The 18,302-nt window shown below is 36.0% G+C and overlaps 1 protein-coding gene and 2 pseudogenes across 1 annotated transcript; all 3 read left to right on the forward strand.

Moving 5' to 3' along the window:
* The first annotated feature begins 587 nt into the window (after window positions 1-587).
* LOC114748546 (zinc finger protein WIP2-like) lies at window positions 588-3,016 on the forward strand (annotated as a pseudogene).
* A 5,429-nt stretch (window positions 3,017-8,445) lies between these two features.
* Window positions 8,446-13,803, forward strand: LOC114748548 (zinc finger A20 and AN1 domain-containing stress-associated protein 8). The gene is made up of 3 exons (XM_028936975.1): window positions 8,446-8,526; window positions 8,639-8,719; window positions 12,927-13,803. The coding sequence occupies exon 3, from the start codon at window positions 12,942-12,944 to the stop codon at window positions 13,455-13,457; it is 516 nt and encodes a 171-aa protein (XP_028792808.1). The 5' UTR covers window positions 8,446-8,526; window positions 8,639-8,719; window positions 12,927-12,941; the 3' UTR covers window positions 13,458-13,803.
* Window positions 8,954-11,023, forward strand: LOC114748547 (dephospho-CoA kinase-like; annotated as a pseudogene).
* Window positions 13,804-18,302: the final 4,499 nt, after the last annotated feature.

Consider the following 18,302-nt stretch of genomic DNA (forward strand, 5'->3'; position numbering starts at 1 on the left):
ACATATGGCTACCTCAATCACATGCACTCTTCATATATTCTGCCTTTTTTTTTGGCCAGAAATGGATCGATTAATGTTCTTTAAGACTTTAACTCATACCCATTTGTTGCCCCGGGGAAAAAAACCACCTTTTTCCCATGCTGAAAAAAAAAAAAACCCTATCAATATAGTCTAAGTACACGCGATCGAATCGGAAATATATGCAATCCATCCATACGCATTTACTGCTTGAGATCACTACCTCACGGATCGGAGTTTCTGTATCTGCTTTTCTTTAAAAGTGAATCTAGCTATCAATTTTAAAAGGAAACGGAGACTAAAGTTCAGATTGCTGTTCATTTCATATATTAATCCTCTTAAGCCAAGTCTGCCGAGATAAGGTCGTCGTCTCAGTCTCTTCTACGTACGTACTACGCCTCATGACCGACTTTCCCTCCCCCGGTACTATATATATATATATATATATATATATATCCATTGTTGAGTCACGCCTCACAAGTGATTTCTTGTCTCGCTTTCTACTTTATTGTCTGTTTGCTTTACCAACATATGATTTCTCGTTCCCCACCCACATAATTTAACTCCCATCCCTCTTTCTCTTCTGCCTAACCCCGCCCCATTTCTTCTCCCCCTCCTTCTTCCTTATTATTCTCAAAATCTCATCATGACCCATCCCTCCTGCCCCAATCATTTCAATGGTTCGTTTTGACCTCAATTATCCTTATTATTCCCTTCTCCCTTCTTCTTCTTCTTCTTCGCCTTGCACCAATCAGCCTTCCTATAATTTTGTTTCTGCTCAACAACATCACTCACTGCATTAATGGCACCTCTCATATCTCTCCTCAGTGCTACCAATCCTTGCCGTCCTCCCCCTCCCGTAAGGGAGCCCCTTCCTCTTCTTAACCTTGGCCCTTCCATTCCTCAAGATCCAGAATCTTCCTGCGCCCCCATGGAAATTGACGACAAGGACAAAGATTTGCATGACGGAGCTATGACGGTGGCTTTGCACTTGGGGCTTCCAAGCTTAGATTCAGCTGATTTAGTTTCAGATGTAGAACAAGTCACCGTCTCTTCTTCGCGCGTCCATCGAGTGGAGTGATCAGCAGGGGTCAGTACTGGATCCCTACCCCTGCTCAGATTCTGATTGGTCCGACGCAGTTCTCGTGCCCTCTTTGTTTCAAGACATTCAACAGATACAACAACATGCAGGTTTGTCCATTCCTATATCATCATCAAATATGAATTCTCGCAAGACAAGAAATAGAGAGATATATAATAATGCGACAGTTAAAATTGGAAAAGTAAATGAAGAAAGAAAATGCCTTTCCATCCCATCCTCAATTTTCTTGCCTACTTTCCTCTCGTATAACTTTTTTAATCTTGACGAAATAAAAAAAACCCATTTCTATAGCAAGATTTTAATATGTGGTCAAAGCTATAGTCACGGGCTTAAAATTCATGATCGCGTTGTGGCAATGGGTGCGGTGCGTGCGTTTTAGGGTTTCCCCGGATATGGAATACACTGCCTTTCCTTTCTCTTGAACTTGTTTTTCTGTTTTTCTTTTTTCGTCCCCTCAAAGCCGATAAACTTCAGAAGTGAACAATTTTTCTTCTGAATCTACTAGCCAGCTATGCCTTCAGTCGAAGGCACTAATGATAAAAGTAGAGAGAAATATTTCATCATCGTACAAAACTGATGAGAACACACATATCAGTATATATGCTTTTAATGAGTAGTGTCTCTCTCCAGTCGCCCATGGTCTTTCCCAACCATACATCTTGTTTAGCTCTTTAATGTCGTCAGGATAAATGAAAAGGATTTATCTAGTCAAACTGGGGATTTTTCAGGTTATTAGGGCTTATGCATCATATTGAGCAATAAAAACCCTGGAAATTTTACCAACAGGTGATTGAGAGAAAAGGTCGATTGAGGCAGACCCATGGAATGGATTTGTTTTCCATACTAACGCAAATGAGTACATATGACGCATACATAGTTGTCAAATATTCCCTTAATTCGTGCAACCAGATTTCCTCATGATCAGGATACCCCCCTGTCGACCTTTTCCTTTATCATGCCCACCATAGGTATATAAAGAATTTAATGTTGGAAATTTATATGTTGAAAAGGACATGGTAGCCTACACCCTAAAACCTGGTCTTCAAGAGACCAAATCTTCACGAGATTAGATGCAAAAAACACATAGGGTGAGAATTCTGTTCGTTAAACTAATAAATGATAGGATTATTAATTGAGAGACCAATATAATTGTAAGTCATTTCGGTATTAGAATTTTATTCAGTACTATCACATCGCGTAAGATAATGTTAGCCAACTGAAGTAATAATGATACCCACTTGTATGCAGATGCACATGTGGGGCCATGGATCTGAATATAGAAAGGGGCCAGAGTCTCTAAGGGGGACGCAGCCAACAGCTATGCTGAGGCTGCCTTGCTATTGTTGCGCACCAGGATGCAAGAACAACATAGACCATCCAAAGGCTAAACCACTCAAAGACTTCCGAACCCTCCAAACCCATTACAAGCGTAAGCACGGAATGAAGCCTTTCATGTGTAGAAAATGCTGCAAAGCCTTTGCCGTGAGAGGTGATTGGAGGACTCATGAGAAGAATTGCGGCAAGCTCTGGTATTGCTCTTGCGGCTCTGATTTCAAGCACAAAAGATCTCTCAAAGATCATATCAATGCCTTTGGACATGGCCACACCGATTATGGCATTGATTCTTTTGATCGAGATGATATTGAACCTGCCTCTGAAATCGAACAAGAAAATGAGCCCTTCCGCTCCTAATCAGCTACTGCTCTTATTTTTTTCCAACTGTATCTCGAGACAGTTCAGGTTTCTAATATTGGGAACTAGCCCTTCTTTTAGAGACTATTGAGATTTTTCTAATGTATGTTTAGGTATCGTGCGATTTGAATACTCTCATGTATACATGTGGGAGCAAGAATTGCAGTAGTTATATATAATTCTATAGATGTTTTTCATTTTTCCTGTCGCTCGGTGGCTCGGTCTCTCTTCATCATCGCACACATACATATAATTAAGCACATATGAAGAGATGGAGATCTCGGATCCTTTAAGTAAAAGTATCATGGAACCATCATTCTCGTTAAGAATCAATAGCTATAATAAGAACTTTTTATTTAAGAAAAAAGGGCCGGGCTAATCATGGTGACAATCTAAAAGATCAATTGAATGATTATGTAATGTGCAGTGTGCAGTTTTTAATATTCTTTTTATAAGTGCAAATACGATAATCATCTTGCAGTTGGGTACAATTAATAACGAGTCTTACAACTACGAGGCTGCGTTTATCTTCACATATGCGTACGATATGGGTCGCCGGGTTTGCCCATTTAAGTTGTGGAAAACAGTAATAACATTTTTCAAAAACTATGTGGAACCTTGTTTTCTCAGATTGAATAGTCAGTTAAATAAAAATCGCAGTTGTGAAAAAGTTTTCAAAACTAATAAAATTTACAGAAAAAGCTAAGATGTTCGTTTCAGTTTATTGTTCATTCATCTAAGATACTGTCAATTATAAGACATTGACTTATTTGAATAAAGTAAGTTAAGTTGGTTAATATAAGTTGTCATTCAAATATCCTAATAAAACTTCCTAAATGTAAGAAACATATAAGAGTCTAATTTAGGACGAGAGTTATTGCTAAAACTATCATTGGATTTCTTGGATCATAAATTAAGTTTATTGTCTTATCATTTCATCTATAATAAGACAATGTACAATATATCAAAGTAGTCATAACCATCGTAATGGATCACATTTTGCAGTCATTTGATTAGTTATTAGTGATGTAATAGTACAAAGAAAATCATGCGTGCTTTCAAATTAGACAGAAACTCGATCATACGTTGTGATAAGGATATAAGGTTTTGGAGCTGCTCAAATCTAGATATGATATGTGTGTGTATGTGTGTAAAGATTGTCGCTATGCTTATAACACTATATGTGAACTTATTTCACATTTTATGCAAACACAGAATTCACATCCTACTTGTATAATTCATTTTTGTCCAATATAATATATAATTCACTGAGAGAGGCCTGTGATTAAAAACAGGTATATGTACGCACCAAAAATAGGGACATTATACAGCCAAGACTAGTTGATACGGGCACTTAATGCATTTGCCCGAAACTTTGAACAAGTCCTCGATCAGCTTTCTCCCAAAAGATGCTCTGCTATGCCTCTTTTGTTGTAATGTCCAACTTGATGGACAGCTGAATACAAGCCATTCGGACTCATCACATACAAATATATACTGAATTGATTAACGATTAAGCCTTTAATTTCCTCTCAAAATACAAAACCTTTTCCATGTGGAAGAAAAAATTTAACTCATATCATATCGTTATGTAAGGCGGAAGAGACGAACAAAAGGACGAAAATGCAATCATGACGAAGCTTTTACAGTCTCGTCTCGTCCTACGAATTTAAGGTTACAAGGCATGATGGAGAATAAGGGATTGGGGTCAATTTTATGGGACTAAGCTCTAAAGTCATCGGAGTGTCAGAAATTTTTGAAATGTCATTTCGAAGTACATTTTCAGAGCACGTGTGTGGACTGATACGTGGCTTCTTCTTTCGTCAATTCCTCTGATGACTCACCTAATAGCAATGGCAATGGGCCCACATCTTCTGTTCTCAGCTGCTCTGCGTCGTCCTTTATTTCTTCCTTCAAGACAGGTGCCTTTTTCCCCGGACATCAAAACACAAGGATCCGCGAACCCCGATTTTAATTTCCGAAGCTGATCATAATGGAAAATCTTTTGTTCGGCGTTATCAAGTTCAACTCGAAACAATCCATTCTTCGCGCACACTGTGGTCGTGGTTGCTAATTGTAGGCAACTTTTAAGAATGTGAGGTGACTTAATTTTTTTGAATATTTTAAATTCAACGTGTGATTTTTTATGATTATTAACTTATTTAGATTTAAATTTTACATTCTAAAATTATTTAACTTTCTATGTAATATTCAACATAAAAAAGTTAATATACACATATAGACACACACGGCTTGATGACAGGTAAATCAGTAAGCCTTATTTTTGTGTTTAGATCGACTTTTTTTTTTCTGCCATCGTTTGGATCTGCTACTCGATAAATTAGTAAGATCCTAAATCACTGCTATTTCTCCTGTATTTGTGCAATGGTTCAAGTTAAGTAGCGATCGACAAACTCGTGAATCATAATTAACAGGGGTATAACCAGCGAAAAAATTGGTGTTGGGTGCCTTGGTCTTGCTATAGCAACGTTAAAGTAAGGTGGGAGAATGGAGATCATAGTTGTACTCTCCCGGTCTATTATAAATTTCAAATAACCAATTCGTAAAATAAAAAACAATTAGTTAAAATGATAAATAGGTCAGAAATATATTTTTATTTACAATATGCTCTTGTAATAAATGAGAAAAGAAAAGAGAATATGTGGAAAAACATGATAAGAGAAATTATAACAAAAGATAAAGAATGAATAGTTAAGGATAAATTAAAAAAACTGTATTAAATATTAAGATAAACACTAAATTAAAATTTATAAAATAGACCACACTTCTCTTTTAATTTAAAGCTTATAAATAGGGTGAATAAGTTAGTTGTTGTCATTATTACAAGTAACGTGGGTTAGAGACCACAGAACTGATGATTGTTTTGTTTTCTGCGAATTCATTTGCCTTTATGAAACCAGTCGTTGGATCCACCACGTGTAAATACGTAATTTAAGGCTGGAGTTACTATAAAGTAAATAGTAATTCGAAGTGCTAAGAACAAAGAGACATGCAAATGATTGGAGGGGCGGGGGCCCGCTTCATTTTGAAGCTATGTATGTAGCCATTTAACATGTACTCTCTCCTGTACTGGTAGTACTCTTTACAAGGGCTTAAAATATAATTAAAATTAATTAAAAATGATGAATATATTAAAAAAACAATTTTTTTAAACATGTCCTTATTTATAAGGGGTAAGTAAGAAAAAAAATATGAAAGAAAATATATTAAAAATTTTAATGAATGCAATATATAAAATTAATTAAAAAATAATAATAAAAACACGTTAAGTGTTCAAACAATCATACAGGGGATTTTATGAAAAGGAGCAAGGCAATTCAATTTTCAGACCCCTATTAGAAGGAAAAAAAAGACAGGAGGAAGTAATATTGAAGAATTTGATCCTATGCTTCCAATAAAGTTATTCAAAAGAAATTTTGATTGCCAAATAGATTCGCATTTACTTGCTACGTACGCATCTATCGTTTTGTCTACGAATTTTTGAAACATCCACTTCAAAAGCTGGAAAAAAAATTACTCCTTCCGTTTCTTATTGTAAGAGACATTTTTTTTGAAGGATGTTATCGCTAACTCAGGGTATCCAGCCGAACCGACCAGACTAATCCCAAGGTGCCTCGCAGGTATCGAGCCAAGACCTGCGGGTACGCGGCACCTTGCCTTCCCCTATCAACCAGTCAGACCGACCCTTGCAAGCTATTGTAAGAGACATTTGATGTTTATGGCATGTTCCTATATATAAGAGACACTTAAAGTTGTCTCTATTTTTTTGTATTAATTTTCTATTTTACTCATATTTATTGTCTCCAACTCACTCTCTCTCTCATTCCCACTTCTCTTTTTTTTAATAATTTACCATTGTTCTCTCTCATCTCTCTCTCCTCATTAATGAGAGCATTTTTAGAAAAAAAATTATACTTTTACACATTAATTGTTCTTAACTAATTTTAACTGTTTTTTTTATCAACGTAATTTAGTTATTCGTTTTTTATAATAAAGAACGGAGGGAGTAATTTCTATCCCGTCATTCAAGTAAACCACGCATTATCTTCTTTTTATTTCTTAAACCACGCATTCATTTTGGCGGTTAGCTTGAGCAGACTCGTGGAGGTAGAAGAAGTTGAGAGAGCAAAACGACATGCCTAACAGTGGGCCAGTGCAGGTGAAACTCTTTCTTGTGATGTATACTTTTCTTTTATTAATACTACCTTCAATTTTTAATATAAGATTTAGTTTTAAGATAATTTTTTTGACATTAATAAATTGTATCACAAATTAGATAGGATAAGGATAAAAAATTGGACCATTTAATTCTTTCAAACATACATAGAATTACTTGTTCAACCTTCATGGATATTACGAGTGTGTGAGTTCTTTTCCTTATATCAAGGATGGCAAAAAAAGAGAGTAGATTTCAACTAATTAAATAATTAAAGACCGCTCTTGTAAGGCTGGCAAAGAAAAAAAGGACTGCTCTTGGTAATCAATCAACGATGAAGAAGATTTCTCTGACATGGATTAAGGGTATGTTTGGATGAAACCAACTATGGTTTGGAGAATAGCTTCTGAAGAATAGATTCTTAAAAAATAGTTTTGAAAAAATATATTTTGTGAAAAAGTGATTTTAGAAGTGTGATGTTTGGATAGTTGTTTTAGAAGTACTTTTTATATATCAAATTGGCTAAATTAATATGATAATTATAGAAAAAAATATATTTTATTATATTTTAATTTGAAGGAATAAAATTGTTAATTCTATATTTTTTATTAACTATATTAATAATATATAGATATATAATTAATTAATTAATATGTATATATATTTATAAAATATAAGATTAAATATATTTATAAAAAATATGTTTATAAAAAAAAAAAGATACATATCCTAGGCTCTCACACTCTCCCCTTTTTCTCCAAAAGTAAAAAATTTCTGTTTTTCTGGTTTTGAACCCAAATCATGATTTTGATTTTTTTAAGGGTGTTTGGCTAACATTTTTTCCAAACCATGGTTTGGGGTGCTTGCCAAACACACCCTAAGGTGTGTATAGATTAAGAATTCTGTATCTTGATATCCTTCTTAATTACATATATTAATGTGCCAAAAAAAAAAGACCGGTTGAGAGTCAAAGCTAATGAAATTGGTTTTTGATGAGATAATTAAAAAAAATGATAGCTTTTGAAAATGAGAAGCTCAATCATAAATAGTAAAAAAATTGATGATTGAAAATTATAAATTATAAAAATCTAGTGACAAACAATTCAAAACCCCGCCTATATTCATGTGTTGCTTGAAAGTTAAAATTCAACTTAGTTGAAAATTACAATCAATAATACAATTATATCTTAAAAATTTTAATTATTTATAGACAAAATTTAAACTCTCAAAGCTTGAGTATTTAATATTAGAAAAACTAAACTGTTTATTATAAAATCACTTTAAAAAACAAGTCAAATAAAAAAAAAATCTACGCTTATGGATTTCCTATTATCTCCAGTTTTTCACCACGCGCGCCCAATAATAACTTCCCACGTCGCCTCTAATCAGTAGGACGGTCGCTGGGAGAGAAAGAAAGCCTTTCAAATACGAAGAGAGACACTGACAGAAAGAACGCCTTTCTTCCTCTCTCGCATACCCCTTCGTGGCTCCGTCATCGGCTTTGCTCTGTCTCCTCATCGATCCCAACCCTCTCAGGGTTAGGTTTTCGCTCTTGTTTATTATTTTCAACTTTTTATCATCTTCTTATTCTTGCTCTGTTATGTTTTTCAACTTTAAATCGCCTGTTTTGTTTCATTTGGTGAATTCAGGACTCATCCGATGCGACGCTGAGCCTATAGACCGGTCTCGAGGTTTCATTTCCTGCAACTTTCTTTTTTCCTGGCCAACAGGTTAGATAACGTCTTGCAATATTTTACCGGATGGCTCTAGCTTCATAGCATTATTGTCTAGTTTTAATTGTCTGTTTATGTGATGTGTTGTTGGGTGAAAAATTGGAAATAAAGTTTTATGAAGGTTCGGACAAAATATTAAATATTGGGGGCAAGACATCTGCTCTCGTGGCGTGCTGCCATCTTGATTTTTCTATAAATTTACAATTAAAATTTTTCAGCGCACGCACCTAATTGCATGCTTTCTTTTGATGCTTTAGTTAAAACCCCTGATATCCGATAATATGCATACATGGAGTAGCTTAATGATCATTACTCGCTGATTTTTGGATGGAAATTTTTATGACCTGAAAAGGGTTGTGGTCTGGCAGACCCATCAAACAGGTCACAAGCAAAATTATGAGCTGAAGTATTATACATTCTCTGAACAAATAGATCTTCCCTGAATATTGGACTAGGTCATAAAAGTCTTAGTGCCGAATAAACTTATATTTTCAGCTCTGCTTTTTAGTGCATTACCCTCTAGTTTGTATAGCCAGAAATAATGTTAATATATAAGCTGGAAGGGATTTGGCAGTTTACTTTGACATTTTTTCAGCTTATTAAGGCAAACAATTGCATTTAGTTGGTGTACCATTCATACCAGTTGTGCACTAGAACACTGAGACCATGCAGATGAAGCATCAAAGGAAAACATGCAATTAGGTTAATGCCTGTTGGGTCATACTATTTCTTAGCAAAAGCGCTTTGGCAACAACCACAGTGAATCAAGAACTCATTGACGAGGGGCAATGAGAATCGTTGGACTTACTGGTGGAATATCTTCATGGAAGAGTACTGTTTCTAATCTATTCAAATCTCATAGCATTCCGGTTGTAGATGCCGATGTTGTTGCCTGTGTATGTTTTCAGTTCTTCTTTCATTGACCTTTTATATTCTAGTTGGACCCTCAAACTTCTATTGTTCTCTGCATTGAAAAGAGGCCAGGTCTTGATGATTCTGATTTTTTCTTTTCTTTGGACTAAAAGAGTGATTTTGAGTTAAAGTGAGGTGATTTATAGGGAGACTTTTTAGTGGGGTTTGTTTGTGGTCGCTTACAGGCTGCATTTAATAAGGGTACCGGTGGGTGGAAAACAGTTGTTGCAACTTTTGGGCAGGAAATTTTACTCGATAATGGAGAAGTTAATAGGCCAAGACTTGGGCAAATTGTTTTTTCCGATCCAGATAAGTGCCAACTTCTTAATCGGTAATGTTGCTATGTGCGATTTTTCCATTTGATTTGAAGCTTGTCTTCCTTAATCAATTTTGCCTTTTCATGGCCTGTTGGTGGCCTCAAATTTCTTTGATTTCATGTGTGGAGAGGATCGATATATATACATATATATTTTACCAGTGCCACGAGTTAGAGTTATTACACTTGAGGGAGAACTTTCATGTAGGGATGCCATTATACTTTTGTCTTATTGAGCAGTAGTAGCTAGTAACTTCAATGTACCAAGCTGTCGTATAGGTGGTTGTGTAAATGATTTTTTGCGATCAATTATTGGTCCTAGCCCAAAGTTCAATTTAGATTTTGATTGCTAGGTTATGCTAGCTGATTCAGTACCCCCCTTGATTTTGTGGAGAAACCTTTGGAACTATTTTGTTTCTCAAGGTGTATTGGAATCGGTTTTTGAGTTTCAATTGTGATCTTTTTTAGATTGCTGGCTCCTTATATATCCTTTGGAATCTTTTGGGCAATTGTGAAGCTTTGGATAAAGGGCCATAGGATTATTGTTCTTGATGTCCCTCTGTTATTTGAGGCCAAGATGGACAAGTTGACAAAGCCCATTATTGTTGTTTGGGTTGACGCGGAAACACAAATTCAGCGACTCATGGCAAGGGACAGAACGAGTGAGGAGGATGCGAGGAGCAGGATAAACGCTCATATGTCACTGGATGTAAAAAGGAGTAAAGCAGACATGATAATAGATAACACTGGTTCGTTGGATGACTTGAATAAACTGTTTCAGAAGGTCTTATTGAGGTCTCAAAACCCTTGACATGGACTGAGTTCTGGCTTTCCAGGCAGGGAGCATTGACGGCTCTTGCTTTAGTCACCTTAGGTGTTCTTTTATGCAGAAAGGCATTTAATAGTGGTGATCTGTAGCTGCTTGATTTTCTTTGAAGTGTATTTCATATAACTAAATAAATGTTGTGTCATATTTTTTTTTTGAATTCTCCAACAAGTATTGAAATTTCATATGACTACATGAAATTGATTAAAATTAATAGTAATTGTGAAATACTTAGTTTTCTTTTTGGCAAAAATGTGCTTAGAAAATGAGGGTAAATACTTTTTAAAGAAAAAGAAAGACAAAAGTCATCACTGACTTAAACACCATATGAAAAGATAAGTTTTTATGTCTATATATACGTTATTGGTTTCTACAAGTAGTGCCAGTGCGTGATCCTTTCTGTAGAGACACAAATTGTGGAAATTGGGATGTGTTGGCCTTTTCATTTTTTAACATATTGTGCGCCTATATGACTTTACGTGACACAAACTGTTAGTGTTCAAATTGCACTTGTCATTTGTTTTCTTTATCAAGTTATCACTTCATAGTTAGACATTTTTTTCGTTAATTGCATGAAATTTGAGGAATGGGTCACTGTTGACAGTTTGTGAATAGTATTAGTTATTAAAGATTGTGTATTTTACAGAAGTTTTACATCCTTGATTAAGGCCTTGTGCAGAAACATGCTTAAAATTTGAGATGCTCTGGTTGACCAGATCCTAGATTAAACTAGCGTCCCTTCCATATGAAAGTTCTCACTCAAGTATGATAACTCTATCTCATGTTGCCCTGTGTGTGTGGATCCTTTCGACAAATGAAATTAGAGAAATATGAGGCTACTAGTAACCATGAAAATGCAAAAACCGATTAAGAAAAACAAGCTTTACATCAAATGAAAAAGTTACATATGAAAAGCAACATTACCGATTAAGAAGTTGACATTAATTGGGATCAGAAAAAAATTAATTTGCCCAAATCTTGGCCTATTCATTCAGTCCTTCATTATCAAGTAAACTTTCCTGCCCGAAAGCTGCAACTTTTTTCCATTCACCAGTGTCCTTATTTAATTTAGTAGGTAAGTAACCACCAACAAACCCCACTTGAAGTGAAATATTTCCCTATTCAATCATTTCCCTTCAACTCAGAATCATTTATTTAGTCCAAAGAAAAATCAAAACCATTAAAGACTTGACCTCTTTTCAACGTAGAGAGCAACGAAATTTTAGTTTCAGGGTCCATCAAAAATTGAAAAGGTCAATGAAAAAGGAACGAAAAATATACAAGGGAAATGGCGTCGGCATCTACAACCAAAATATCATGAGATTTGAATAGATTAGAAATATTGCTCTTCAACGATTCTCATTGCCTCCCTTTGATGAGTCCTTGATTCATTGCAGTTGTGTTTGCCATGAACGTAGTTGCGTGTTTTCTTTTGATGCTTCACTTCAGAGCCCTAATATCTGATATTATGCATACATGTTCTGGCAGTAGTTTATGAACTTGTCTTGCTGCTGATCATTACTGGATGATTGTTGGATCTATCTGTTATTTTGCATTTTGTTTCAGTGGTTTTGACCGCTGATGTTGTTTTCATGTTGATCCATAGTTGATATTCATTGTCTTCACACTTTCCCCAATCAAATCGCTTTACTTCTCCAATAGATGGTGGGTTTCAATGGATATTCTATCTTGTTAACTCAAAGAAGGCTGGAATTTTTTGTTTTTAACTTTACATGACCTGAAAAGGCTTGTGGTCTGACACGCCCATCGAACAGGTCACAAGCACAATTATGAGCAGAAATATATATATACACCAGAAAAATGGAGCTTCGCTGAACATTGGACTAGCTAATAGAAGTCTTAGTATGCTGCTATCTGAATATGATAGTATTTTCGACTCTGCTTTGAGTGTATTACCCTCTATTTTATATAACCAGAAGTAAAGTTTTGGTGTGGATACACAACTATGTTCACTAAGGACTGTTTTGGTATATTATCATATCAGGACTATCTTGATGCTTGCTATTGGTATATGAATACAGGGAAATGCAAAGCTTACTCCATGGTGAAATATATCTATAGTTTATACAGGGACTTGATGAATTGATCTTATATGTTTAAACATGTAAATTTCTATTTCTTCGGCGTAGGAAAGTTGAGAAAAGATGGACCATGACAAGACTGGATGTCAAGCTCCTCCGGAAGGTCCTATATTGTGCATCAATAACTGTGGATTTTTTGGAAGTGCTGCCACCATGAACATGTGTTCTAAGTGCCACAAAGACATGATGTTGAAACAGGAGCAGGCCAAGCTCGCGGCGTCGTCTATTGGGAATATTATGAATTCATCAAGCGGCAGTGGAAATGAACCTGTTGTTTCTGCAAACGTGAATATCACAGTCAATACACTAGAGCCTAAAACTACATCCGAAGAACCCTTTTTGGGTTCAGGCTTGAAGGAGAATGGTGAGGCAAAGCCGAAGGATGGACCCAAACGCTGCAGCAGCTGCAATAAGCGGGTTGGTTTGACAGGGTTCAGTTGTCGGTGTGGTAACCTGTTCTGTGCTGCACACCGCTACTCAGACAAGCACAATTGTTCCTTCGATTACCGCAGTGCTGAAAGGGATGCCATAGCTAAAGCAAACCCAGTTGTCAAGGCTGAAAAGCTCGATAAGATCTAGGTCCAATGTATTGAGGTTTCATCCATGAGTTGATGTTATGCTCGATTTCATCATGAGATGACCCGAGTTTCCTCCTTTTTCTTTTATGTTCTTATTATGTTGTATGTGGTCGGGAGCTCGGAATTGTTGGACATCTCTGCAGTTTGAAGCACTATTTCATGTGATTGGAGGAAAAAGATGTTGATCCAAGTGTTTGTCATCTTTAAATCTCTCCTGGTTTGGTGAAAGTTGGCTTATCATTAGCTTTGTAATGCGCCTACTTTGTTCCATATGGCATCTGGGTAACGAGAACCATGTGTAAAATATTGGCACTCTAAATCATGACGGTTTCATAGCAACTATTAAACTTCTCTTGGTAATGATAAGCATAGGGGAAACGTTTGGGTTCGCTGGGTTCCATATACCAGAGTATACAAAATGGCAGGCATGATTTTAAACAAAACAGACATACCAACTTTGGAAGAAAAACGTGATATTTTCACATCAGTGTTATACTGGAGGGTTAGTGCATGTGTAACTCTAATAGTTGTACCTTTTGAACTCGTGGCTCAGCTTATTTCAAGAGATAAAAATACCGTCTAACATTGCCGGTAGTCTTAGGAAACGCAGGAAGAATCATAGACATGAGCATGATGTGAGGATAAAGAAACTGGAATAAACTTTAACTGTTTCAGAATATACGTTTTCAGGAGAAATGGGCAACTAAACTAGGAAATTAATTGTATGCTTGAAAGAAAAATCTTGCCCAAAAGAAAAACTCAAGTTTGAAGACTCTATCTGAAGATTGTAAAGAGGGGGTGGGATCTAATCTAGTGCGATGAACTTGTCACCATGAGCATAGACTCGTGCAGTCTTGGTTCAAAAACAAGAAACGGTGACAGATAAGAACATCTGGAGATGTGTTTCAAATTCCCTAAGGCCCTGACCAAGATTCAGAGAAGACAAATCTAGACGGGCAGGAATCGTAACATCACAAACTTTAATATCACTTGTCCCAAAATTGCTTGTTTTGCCGTATCAAGGTTCAAGGTAACAGGTCCAAGATCCCCCTTCTCCATATAACTCTAACGCAATTTTCTCATTTATTTGTAAATCCAAGAGCTAAACTACAAAACCTGAAATGAAATCATCAAGGCAAAATTACAGAGCAAGGCCACTAGACTCTGCTTCCAGATATTTACATATCCTCTCCATGACGTCTCTTCCCTTGGTACTATTCTGAATGAACCTCTCAGCACATCGCTGCTCCACCTTTTCAGCCATGGATGCCAATGCTGACAATGGTTTGATACGGATGCGAGTCTCCTGTTGGCAAATTGTCCACCCATTGGGATTGTCAGGATGAGGATCATATCGTATCTTCTCCTCCACTTCTACAAACTTCTGGAGGCTGATATTACGAGTAGTTAACTGCATCGACCGTGACTGTGCATCAACAACTGTTGATTCAACACAGTGGCAAATATCCTGACCAACAATTTTGCGCACAAACCATGGTCCAGGACAATGGATAGTGATAGCGCGAGTGGTATAAAGCTTCCCAGATGGGGGGTCAAGCTTGCGGTTCAATGTGTCAACTTCTAAGATATGGGATAATATACGCTTGTTCTCAGGGTCAGCAAACTTGCGCCAAGATGCACAAGTTACTCGTTCCCATGGGTGCCTGTAAGTGTATTCCTGCGTGTATGCTTTCACCATAACTGTCCTTCATCATCAACACAACAGCAAATTAGTCAACTCGTGAAATTTTCATTTCGCTCATTTATTCCAAAAATACGCATTATTGCTTAAACCACACTTAATCAAATTTTAAATGATCCCTGACATTACAGACACCAAATAAAGCAGTAAGGTAATTGAAGGAAATATTTAGTTCAGATGCAAATATTCATAGGACTTCGATGCCCTTAATAAAACCAATTCTATAAACTAAAGCTAAGAGAAACTTAATCATCATTTACTTCACCCAAGACAACCTATTAATCATCATTTACTTCACCCAAGACGACCTACAAAGTTTTCAATAAAAATTAAAAGAAAAATTCCATTAATTCATGCCGTTCACGATTACATTAGCATCCTGAAAGCTCGGTTTGCATGTTTCGTCTACCCAGGAACTATGAAGGAAGGGAGCAAAAAAATAAAATAATAAACACACATACACACAAACAGACAACAAAGTAGCGTTTGTTCGAGAGAAACAGCCCTTGAGTAGCAAGGTCGGGGCTGGGTAAGAGAAATGATAAAGATTTGCAAGGATTTCCTTCACAATTAGAAAGAAATGGAAAAAAGGAATTTGAGCGCGGAGCAGAAGACAGGGGAGATGAGACCAAAAACGAGATTGGAGAAGGGAAGGAATCAGAGAGACGAAGGCAATACCTCGCACAAAATCAACGGAGGCTGGAAGATCCCAGCGGGAGGGAGAGGGAGAGACGGGGAACGAGGGGACAAAGATCCGAGCCGACGAGTACAGTGAGAAAGGAGTTGGGGCAAGGGGGAGTGTTGCGAACCAGGCGGCCATGTGTGTTTGTTTGGGCCTTGACCCATTGAAATCATTGGGTCGAGACCCCACAAAGATTGGGCCTTTTCTACCCAAAGATCCACATTGTCTTTCCACAAGGGCAAAACATCTCCCCGGGCATGACCTTGTGTAATTTTTTTAATACAGGAGCGAAAAGACGCGATCCATTTCTGATTTCACGCACAACTTGATGAATTGTTTGTCCTTAAACTGTTCTCTTTCATGCCATGCTCTCTCTAATTATTTGTTTTCCTTACAATCTGAATTATACTTTTACTGCCAATGACATCAAACAAAATGGGAGAGACAAAATTTCGTTTTTAACCAAAAAAAAAAAAAATTGCTTCCCACTGACACCCTGTGCTTCCTCGTCAACCGATAATTATCAATATTCATATATGTATCCGTGCGCGTGTGAATAATAAAGTTCCATATCTTAAGAATATATAATTCTGGAAAGTTTACAAGGTTCGTGTCGCATAATGCTCACCAAAAACTTGTTGATTTCCGTAATCACCGACCTAATATACAAAGCAGCCTCAAACAAATACTCAAGTTCTCGATCGACTCTTCCCGTTTTATAGCACGAGATGAAAAAGACAACACCTCGACTTTACAACTTCATCATCATTTTTCAGGACCGGCTACTTAAAACTAAATCCAAAAGAATAAAATATCTTGATGTGTACGCTATTAGAAGACTCGACCCAAAAAAAAAAAAAAGGAATGCAAGCATAACAAACTCAACGATAATAAGACTTCAAATATGAGAAAGCTAAGAATTTTGGGTCGCATATTATCACAGAGTTATTGACAATCGACGTATATATCTGCGTTCTGAGCATTGAATCCATCAATCGCATGTTCATTCCACGATAGATTTGCTTCAACATTTATCCGTCTTACTTAAACCATCACCCAATAATAATAAATATGTACTGCGGCTGGCTTTTTTAAGCACTAAGCAAGTCCAAGTCATTAGGCATTCAAATAGACTCACATGCAGTGCACCAACACATTCCATGCAAATTTCAGCCTTTGAAATTTTCTCTTGTTATCTCCAGTGTTTTCAAAATGAACACAGCTTAAACTACACCAGTTGATGAGACTTTATTTGCTATATTTATACTCATGAAATGAAGTCCTTTTATGAAAATTTTCTACTATATATATATATTCATATATAATCAGTGATCTCACTCTCATTTCCTGTATATTGTTTCCTTGACTAATTCTATTTGTTACGTTATGATCTGATTTTAAAATAATCCAGACATTAAATGACAGTTAGGGTCGAAAGACTACATCACCGGAAAGTGTAATTTCGGCTCATCTAACATTTTTTTCAGCCTAAGTCAAATAAATCAACCTAGATGCTCTATCGGGCAATAAAGGCATGGTTTCTTTTCTTTTCTTTTCTTTTTTGCCAACAATTAAGGCATGATTTCTTAATTAGTTAATCGTCCAAAAAAACTAATTAACTCATTTTAACGAAACGCAACTAATTATAATGTTTTACACAGTCAAAATAATAAAGCCTTTGATCCAGAACTTTCGAAATATATGATTATTGAGCGAATATGTTAGGGGGCTAAATTAACATTTTAAATAAGTAGAAGAGTAAAATTAAAACAAATAAATAAACTATAAAACTAAGATAATACGAAACTTACTTTTCAAATCCGCCGTACGGTGATTTTCGCAGCACATCAGTGCTTATAAATGAAAACTTGGTTGCTTCGCTAAAAAGGCCCATAGTTAAATACCCTCATCATTCTAATAAGATTGTATATATGCAGGAGTTAAAATCATTTAGCACTACCGAAAACGAACAATTAATATTTGATACTACCTCTAGTCCTAATTATAAGAGTCAATTGACTAACTTGAAGAGATTAAAAAAGTAAGTTGAGTTAGTTATTTATCCTAAATATGTGTTGTCTTTCTTAAAATATCCTTGCTAATCAAGTGTATTGACTAGAACTATCATTGTTAGAAAGACTACTTTGGGAAAAAATGTATAAATATGAGAGACAAAGTGGATTGGAGTCTTATATTTAGAATCAAGATAAAAGTCAAATAGGATCTTATATTAAGGACTAGAGATAGTATTTGATATTCAATATTCACAACCTCGAAGGCGTCGATCAAAATAATATTTGATGTCGGAGGTGAAGCAATAATATAATGCTGGGTTTCTCCTATGATATATGTTCAGGCACTTCTCTCCCGATGAACTTCAGCATCTATCAAGAGCACGTGAAGAGGTTTGCAACAATAGAGATATAACTAACGAACATTATAATTTAAAACCGTTATAAAAT

The sequence above is a fragment of the Neltuma alba genome, unplaced genomic scaffold (genome assembly GCF_004799145.2).
Source record: "Neltuma alba isolate B1F8T4 unplaced genomic scaffold, ASM479914v2 tig00005729_pilon, whole genome shotgun sequence".
Taxonomy (NCBI): Eukaryota; Viridiplantae; Streptophyta; class Magnoliopsida; order Fabales; family Fabaceae; genus Neltuma; species Neltuma alba.